At 37.2% G+C, this 9,709-nt stretch overlaps 1 protein-coding gene across 11 annotated transcripts in view; it reads left to right on the top strand.

Annotated features, from left to right (window-relative positions):
- The first annotated feature begins 1,171 nt into the window (after positions 1–1,171).
- Positions 1,172–9,709, top strand: part of LOC140160919 (arf-GAP with Rho-GAP domain, ANK repeat and PH domain-containing protein 1-like) — a 163,291-nt gene continuing 154,753 nt past the window's right edge. For all 11 annotated transcript variants that reach the window (XR_011860033.1, XR_011860038.1, XR_011860037.1 and 8 more), the window contains exon 1: positions 1,172–3,694. Coding sequence is in view for 2 of the 11 variants with exons in the window: in XM_072184264.1 (XP_072040365.1) it covers positions 1,652–3,694 (2,043 nt within the window). In the remaining 9 variants the exon portion in view is untranslated. The remainder of the gene's footprint in view (positions 3,695–9,709) is intronic.

Here is a 9,709-nt window from a genome sequence, read left to right as displayed (position 1 = left end):
GCAATTGGTTATTGATTTATTGATCAAATATTGGTTTTCCCTCATTTTTGACTGTAACTCCACAACTGTTGTTTGTGCTGAAATAAAATTTCCAGTGCAGTAGTTGTAGTCCCTGCCCCTATAATATACATATCTTACTTGTCCCCAATGAGCTATCATTTTTGAGAAAAATGCAAAAATAGGCACAAAATTGGGCAGGGGTGTAGTACCCCTTAACATAACATGCAATGAAGGGACACACTAACAGTGCCCTCCCGTAAAAATCCCACAAGTAAATAAGGACACATACCCTTAATTCTTGTTAGGATTATAGGAGGGAGCTCTGTACTTGAAATTGACCCAAATGCAAAGGAGCCCATTTGGGCCATTAGACGAATTTTATGGAACAATATTCTAAGGTACACGTTTACAATGGTGTGTCTGAAAACCGCATAGTAAGTTATGTTAATAGAGAATTATGCGTTTCAGCAAATAACCAGGGTCTTAATACTATCATGTTGGACATTTGAACAGCATTGTAAGTAAGTTGTATACTAAATGGGTGAGTAACTTGGCGCTGAGATCAGAGATGTGGAAATTGACTGAAATAGGTGCACCCCCTGGAGCCACACCGACCATGAAAGCTCAAATTTCAGAATCATATCACAAGTGTTCAAATACTTCTTTCCAAATAAGTTAATATTTTTGTTCTTTTTGTTTTCTTTTCAGATTGATCTGAGGACTTCATACATGTATGAACATCTGAAAATTTCACTACATCAACAAAAATGTAGATAACGTCCAGTAATGTGAACGCAAACCTTGTGGAATTGCCCAAGTCGTCACTATGGCCAATAGGCGGCCTAGTAGCATTGAGGAGTGGTTGGAGATCCTTGATCTAAATCAATTCAGAAATGAATTTTTGTTCAATGGCTACACAGAATTAAATCATTTATGTAAGCTTACTGAAGATGATTTGAATTGTATTGGGATAACACAGCGTGGATACCAAAAACGGATTTTAACACACTTGCCAACAGAAGCTGAAGCTGCTCTGTCCGAGTTCTCTGGTGGTATAAACTCGTCAGGTAGTATCAAACCAAAAGTTCCCCCACGTCGCTCAAAAACTATAGGGGGTAAGAAAAAAAGAAGCAAATGGACAAGCTTTCAAGTTACAAATTCCATCGCCTGATGCAAATGCAGTCTCTCAACCAAAAAGTCCTAGTTTTGATGATGATTCTTATATCCAAGTTTCAGATGCTGAGCTTAAAGCATTGCTTGATTCACCGGAGAACAGACTGCTGCTTTTAGTTCTGGAAGCACAAAAACACTGCAAGTGTAATGGAGTTCTTCTGTTCCTACGATACCACAAAGAAGCAGCCCACAAGTTCCTCCACGTCGAAGTATAGTACCTGATGATTTGGAGAAACCAAAACCGTTACCAAGAAAATCTGCAGCTCCTCCACCACTGCCTCAAAGAACTGATAAACCAGGGAGTGTACTATCAAGACCTGTACCTAAAGAACGTTCTGCACAGTCACAGTCTCCACCAGTGTTAGACAAATCTGTAGAACCTAGATTTCCTGGTTCTGATTCAGCAGATCAGAGAACTAACTCCACTAATCCTTTTAGGCCGTATACGGATGATCAAGAGGATTACGATGAACCGGATATGTTAATCAACAGTGACCCAGTACCGGCCACTACGGCTTTCAATCCGTTTAATCCATTCAATAGTTCATATTCAGATCCGTCACAATATCAGGATTTGGCTAAAAGACCTGTACCCCAACCTCCCCAGGATATCCCTGTATCAACAGTCACTACGCTACCACAATCATCACCACCACTGGAAGAGCTCTTCAAGCGACCAGTGCCACAGCCTCAACTGCAAATGATGTGGAACCCTTTTCCACCACCACCATCACCACCTGTTACTACAGAGTCACATAATCGACCGTGTCCAGATGGGTCTCCAGCAACTAGTCCAAACAATTTCCATTACTCAGATGATGATGAGTTAGATTTTGACTATCCACCACCACCCCCACCACGCCCCTCAGTACCACTTCAAAACCGATCCCCTCCACCACCTCCGCCCTCTTTAAATGAGGATCCACTTCTAAACAGATCCCCTCCTCCACCTCCGCCAACTTCAGATGAGGTTCCACTTCAAAACAGATCCCCTCCTCCCATTCCCCCACCTTTAGATGATGCACCACATCAAAACCGATCCCCTCCTCCACTTCCGCCAACTGTAGATGATATCCCTCCTCCAGAAGAGGATCATGAAGAATTTCCAGAGCCACCTCCACCAACAGTACCACCATATCTGGAGTTACTTGATTCAATAACATCTCATGATTTAGCTGACAGAGAACCACCTCCTCCACCACCTTCACAGCAGGAAGCTGATGCAAGTCTTATGCAACGTTTTATTCAAACAAGGCCTGTGCCAGAGCCTCCAACAATACCACCTCGAGGTGGGCCCCCTCCAGTTCCTCCCAGCAAGTTACATACATCTCAAAATCAGTCGGATCCTGCGCTAGATCATCAATCTGAGTCTGATCTTATAGACATGAATACACCTCCAGTAGTAGAGTCAGAATCAACGTTTGAAAGTTCAAAGGAGGATTCATTGGAGGAAATTAGTTCGAAATATAAACTGAGCCAAAGTTTTGATGACAGTCAGTCACTGAGATCAAAAGACTCTCCAGACTCTGGACTTGGATTTTTACATGATAATCAGAGTGATCATAGTCACCATAGTGATCAAAGTAGTCATCACAGTGATCATTCATTAGCTAAGCAAGACTCAGTAGAATCTATTCCACCTCAACTACCACCAAAAAGTAGTCTAAGTAGCCAATCATTAAGTAGTCGCAGTAGCCAATCAATCAGTAGCAATGGTAGCCAGACATCAAATACGCATCCACCATTAGAAAAGAAGCTATCCCTTGAAACTGATGTCCCATTTGTAGGTACTGTTTTAAAGAATGACGAATCTCTTGATGAATCAGAATATGATTTCTTGAGGGACGCAAGTACACGCCCCTTATCTGACGTGTACTTTCCTTTAAGTGAAGCAGAATCAAGACCTTTATCTAGTGAGGTAGAATACATAAGCTTAGCTGATTCGGAAACAAGACCAGTGTCCATTTTTGGACAGCCAAGAACTGCACCACCCCTACCACCTAACACTAAATATCATAGGCAAGTTCCAAGGTCTCCAGATCCACAGGATACAAGAGCCTCGTATCTCAAGCTCAGTGATGCTACGTCAGGAGGGTTATATGATGTCCCAAGTGCAAAATCACTACCACCCATTCCTTCAGCAAGATCTAATCAACCTACATTTGCCGAGGAACCAACACCACTTATACCATCTCGCCGTGCACCTCCTCCGCCTCCGGGGAGGACAGGTACTCCGACATCAAAACAAATGCTTCAGATGCATGGAGGGCCACTGCCAAAGTATGCGCACGTGAACAAAATGGTTGAAGGCAACAGTCAACCGCTACTGTCATCTTCTCCCACATCACCTCCAAATATTGATGATGATGAGTATGATGAACTCCGCATAGATGACGTGCCTGAGCGTCCAGCTCATCATGGAAGCTTTTCATCATTTAGAGAATTGGCACAAAGTGAAGACAGTGAGTCTGAGGCAGAGATACTAGATGAAGATGAAGAGGTTGATGGAGATAGTCTTCCAGTAAGTAACATGATTTATATAATTGAAGACCAAATTAAAAAGACTAGTTAGTGTCTGACGTCAGGGCAAAGACGTGTTGTGATTGGTTGCTGACCTGCGCAGTACGGCAATTTTGGTCTGGTTGACAGGATGTCAGACGCAAACAAGTCTTTTTAATTCGGTCTTTAATTATATGTCTAACAAAATATTGTGTTTGTTTCTTGTAGGTGTCTGAATGTATAATACAGAAATGCTGAAGAAATCACAAATATGTATTTCTAAAATCAGTTGTTAATTTAAATGTTTAAAATAGAGCTGTCAGGAGCAATTTACATTTAGATTGATCTACAATGTATTATTGATTTCATCTTAAAACCAAGTGCAAGATACTTTATTTTAAATTTTATAATCTTTGATTTTAAAAAATGTTTTAAAGAATGCTTAAATTCCACATATTTATTACCAAATCAGTTGCAAAGCAGTTAAGGATGCACACAGGATCACTGAAGCGTTGCATGGCCAAAATTGAGTTTTCATCACTAATGTCATCTTCAAACCGTATTTTATCTTGTCATTAATAGATTTTAAAGAAATCTTAAAATTTGAACCATAAGAAAAGCTATTTTAAAGACCCTTTTTCATTAAAAATTAGTCAAAATGCAAAAGCAAATAAATCATTGTTTTCCGCAATAGATCGCGTTCTAACGCTGCGTACTGCGGCGCATACAGCTAGCAAAGACACGCACACATGGTAAACTGGATGGGCGAGGTGATTACTGATTGAGGCGCTGGAGTCGCCAATCGCGATCACTACCGTATTTTATCGTATTGATCTCTTCCAAGGTAGGTAAAGCTTGCACCATTGCATTGCGAAACTGCGGGCCGACAGACCACCACCGTCCCCGCGTCCCAGAATCAGTAGGCCTACTCGATAAATTTCGCCAAAAAAGTGCTGATATAGTGGTATAAATTTTAGGGTTTTTTTATATGAACATAATAGTGAATTTTTTGTTTGTTTTTGTTTTGAAAAGTGAAAAGATGAAATTTATCTGTAAGAAGTAGTTACCCGTAAGAAGCCCTGTAATGATACGATAGAAAACGTAGGCCCTAAATATTTTGCTAGTAGTCTAGACTTAGCCCGTATAGTACATCATTAGGCTTATTATTTTATGTTTAAAAATTTGTTTTGTTATTTCATTCATTCATTCATTCATCCATTCATTCATTTCATTGTTATTATTTGATTTACCAATTAGGCCCTAGTTGGTGTAGTTGGACAAGAATATAGGCCTATTATATTAGCTTATATTTAATGCAGTCCCAGCCTTGGTTTGGGAGCCTCTGCGGTCGTTCAGTCTCGTCTTCATTTTGAAGTCCATAAAAAATAGGCAAGCAGTTACCGTACTATACCGGTAGGCCTATAATTTAAAAAAAATAATATTAGATACCTAAGGCCCTGAATAATGTTTCAAAGTGTTATTAAAACACGGATTTAAGATTCGTTTTCAAACGTTCTCTACTCCTGATTGACCGTTGACAATTCAATACATGATATCGACCATCTAGGCATAGGCCTACAACTCTAAGTCAAAAATGTCGATATTTGAAATCGGCATAGCGAGCACGCGCTTATGAAAGCATTTCCATGAATGTTTTAATGCTAAATAATAATTTCAAACGAGAAATATAATCGAAAACGCAAATTCGTGCTTTTTCATAACCAATTTTAACTACATTTCCATTAGTAGGCCTATTAGGTCTACCATATACCATGATTGCGATAAAAGCCTTTGGTTTTACAACACTTTTTGCGAATGTTTTGGCCGAATGCCTTTTTATTTGCAATGTTTGTCTGGCTTTCAACTTTCACGTTAATAATGTTTTCTGCATACTTTAAAAGGTAAACTGCTTTAAAGCATTTTTTTCGTGAATGTTTTCATGCAGTGTTTTAAAACGCTCTTTATAGCATGATGCCTATATACGGTATATAGGCCTACTGCATAAACCACAATCTATAATTTAAAGCCATAAGTGTTCCGTTTTCTACTTTTGAAATTCGGTTTTGTTAGGCTATGTAAATGTCCGTGTTTTTTTTTTTCAGTTTTCTTGTGACCTCTCCGTGTTTTGCCCGCTTAACATATATAAAGGCCTACTTTTTGTCCGCTTTTACAAGAAGTTTATTCAAGACATATTACAACTTTTACCCCATTTTTACCCGTTTATTTGATTGAAAACAACAACAGTTTTTTTTTAATTTTTGTTGTAGTTTTATTCACTTTTTATGCGGTACAAAATATTTTACAACCTATAATAGGCCTATGACTTTTGTACGTGTTTGATATTCCGTAAAAAGTTACAAAACAAACAATTACAATAACAAAAACCGAACTAAAAAGAAAAAGCAACGAGTAGTAACAACATCATGTTTGCGGTTCAGAAAAGGACAATGAACATAAAAATGCAATATTTGTCAACACCAAAAAAAGAAATAAAATCACCAAAAACAATAAATTAAAAACATTGCATTTTTAAAGCAATATTATGAAAATTAGTACAAAACAGAAATCGCAATTATCATGATTATGTCTCATCAAATTTATTCATAAAACTTCCTGATTATCTGCTAAAATAATTGCTTGTCAGTTATTCTATGCTAATTTTAATGTTCTGGTGTCCGCAAATTTTGATACAGAGCATGATCTTTTTTTTTTTTACGGAACAGGACAAAATTGTGCTTAAATAATCATGGTTTCGTTCGCGGCAACAGGACCATGCACTGTGCAACTTATTCGCGTAACCTGTCTGTCTGTCCGCGCGCCTGCCGCTCCTCAAACGCCGACGCGACGCCGCGACCTTGCCGGAAGCTCTGCTGCACCATGGAAACAAGACTGCAGTAAATAAAATGGCTGCACCATGTGGATAAACATCTGCCGAATGTGCACGGATAATTTTGTCATATTGTATTTTTTACCTTCTGAATCACCAAAAAAATGCCAATCTGCTGCAGTTGGACGCCCCTTCTCATTTTCTAACTTGACCAAACGTCACAAGTCACCGGATTATATCTTTATGGAATAATCTTCAAAAATGGACCTAAAATCCGCTGTATTTTTTCTAAATCGCGATTTTCGCAAGTTCACTTTTGACCACTTTTAACCATTTTTGGTCCGCCATAGCGTCTAAATGAAGCATCACTGAGGTAAGTTTTAAAGTCAAACGTTTAGATATGGCCAAAATCTAGATAGTGTTTTTTAATTTTTTTAAATTAGGGCCTAGAACTTTTTTTTCACCCATGATTCAAAAATATGAACACGGGTCACTCGTTTTTACTGATTTTTTGCCTATATTTTACAAACTAAGCAAAATTTCAAAAAAATAAAAAACACTTTCTAGATTTATTTGTCTAAATTAATAAAATTCATGTTTTACAGTTTTGATTTTCAAATAATTTTTTTTATGGCGGACCAAAATTTTTGGTCAAAAAATCCGCTTTTTTGGGATTTTTTTCGAAAATTGTAGTTTTTGACCCAAAACTGACATTTTAAATGGATTTATGAGCTCATTTCCATTCAAAAAATGTATACTTTTATATACTTTACATAAATAGTTTTCGAGTTATGAGGTGAATAATAATGGATAATTAGTGACCCTGTGTGCCTCCTTAAATAAGAAAACAAGGGCTGATAGGAAAGATATAGATTGATTTTCAATCTGTTATTGATTTGATCTCACTTGTAAAAAAACTACTTTAACTCTAACCAAACCAAGTCTCACTAAAGGTCCTTATTAAAACCATTGCTCATGCTCGTGCATGCATTCCATGTGATGCGACGACACAATCAGCCTAAGTCATATATACCCAGGGAATCGCTGACCGGGCCAGCGTAATCCGTGTGGCTACAGGTGGGTGATCTTCTGTGTGACATGCGAGGGGTCCAAGGTTCATCTTCTCTTCTTTTTTGTTTCTTCTTTCCCTTCCGATAGCAAACAAAATATGGGGTTGGTTAGGGTTAAATAGTTAAATGCAGCATTAAAGTAGTGCTTTTTGGAGAGAATCCATGTTTATGCGACATGATTTTTTTATGAATTTGTATATTTCCTTAACCCTAACTGCCTAAGGGCTTTTTGTCGACGGGAAGGGAAAGAAGGAAAGAATAAAGAGAGAAAAGAAAGAAATAAGTTGTTTGCTCTGGGTGGGATTTGAACCCGAGACCCCTCGCATGCCAAGCACTCGGTCGGCGACACTTTGCCACAGGGCTTGGGCTTCGCTGGCCAGCGAAACCGTGCCTATATATCACTTAGGGAGATTGCGTCATCACACCATGTGGGATGCACGCACGAACAGTGCATATATCAAGTAGTATTTTGTAGTATACTGGCGGGTTAGGGTTAAGGAAGCCTATACTGAGTTCCGATAGTGGCGGGTTAGGGTTAATGCCTTTATAGTAAGAAAAATACTTATACTTGAAAATGTTTGTGCATACAAACATTTCATGCTTTACAGTATGTGAAAAATATTTTGAAGATACCTTTTCTGAACCGCCCCTGAACAAAATTAAATGATGTAAAAGTGCTGCATTATGGACATCCTTCAGGAAACAAAGAGTGTTTTGTTTTGTTTTGTGTCATTTTATGTTTTGTTTCATTTTGTTTTATTTGTCTTGTTATTTAGTGTAGGTGCTAGTTGTGTGTGTGTGTGTGGGGGGGTGCATGCATAGATAATTTGCAGCAAACAGGGACACACATATGAAACACACTACAACTGGGGACATAAATAAAATTAGGGATCATCCCCAGTAAAAAGTAGGTGTGCAATGGGCTGTAAATAACCAAAAAAATACATTTTAAAGTATGCTCCTACATGTATATATCTGTGATTTGAATTTGAATTTTATTTTAAACGCAGTCCCTGCTTTTCTTTTATTTAAAAAAAATAGTCCCTGGTTGCAATGTTAAACTACATGTATCGCCAAAAAAAGGCGCAAAATGTGTGCTAATCTTAAGGGGTGGGGTATGAGCGTTTGGACAGTATTTATTGTGGGACATTAGAGCACATCAGACATATCGAATTGCATTCTGAATACGAAGAATGTCCTTCTGATATCAAATAATTTAGATTTTTTTTGAAATTCGCAATGTAATACACATTTTATGGCAAATAATTAAAAATTGATATTTTTGATATTTAACAGTACTCGAAGTAAACTTTATAAATCTGATGATTTATACTTAAAGTGTATGTAGGTGGGATGAAAAACCAACGATCAATTAAAAATTTTGACCTTTCGTATCAATTGAAGATACAGATTTTTTCCCTAAAACACCAAACAAAATTGGGTCTTTTTCGGAAAAAAATCCATATCTTCAATATGAAAGGTCAAAATTTTCAATTGATCATCAGCTTTTCCTCCCAGCTACATACACTTTAAGAATATGTCATTAGATTTATAAAATTTATTTCGAGGACTGTGAAAAATATCAAATTTTAATAATTTGTCATAAAATTTGTATTATATCGTGAATTTAAAAAATGAAAATTATTTGATATCAGAAAGACATTTTTCGTATTCAGAATGCAATTCGATATGTCTGATGTGCTCTCATGTCCCACAAAAAATACTGTCAAAACGCTCATTCCAGATCCCTTAACATCAGTCCCATTTGACGGTTCAGGACAGATGCTACCCTTCATAATATAGGATTTTAGGATCAGGATTAAAAAAACCAAAAACATAAAAGCACAAACATGTCTCAGCTTAGAGACCTATAAATATTTACATTGTGGGTGGAATGATTATTTTGTGAGTGCAATGTGGAACAAAAAGTTATTTTAGACCTTATTTGGACACAGTATTTGGTAAATAAAAGAAGGAACATGAAATTGTTAAATATAGAAATTTAACTAAAATGAGACATTTTTGAACAAATATTGGGTAACACAAATTATTTTGAGTCCTTGTAGATATTGTTGATAAAAATAAAGTTTAAATGTATTTATGTACTATATGTAAATTATGATTTAGAATGTTTGACACA

The sequence above is a fragment of the Amphiura filiformis genome, chromosome 9 (assembly GCF_039555335.1).
Source record: "Amphiura filiformis chromosome 9, Afil_fr2py, whole genome shotgun sequence".
In the NCBI taxonomy this organism is placed as follows: Eukaryota; Metazoa; Echinodermata; class Ophiuroidea; order Amphilepidida; family Amphiuridae; genus Amphiura; species Amphiura filiformis.
Note: the sequence above shows the minus strand (reverse complement) of the source record. Positions and strands in the feature narration are given on the sequence as shown.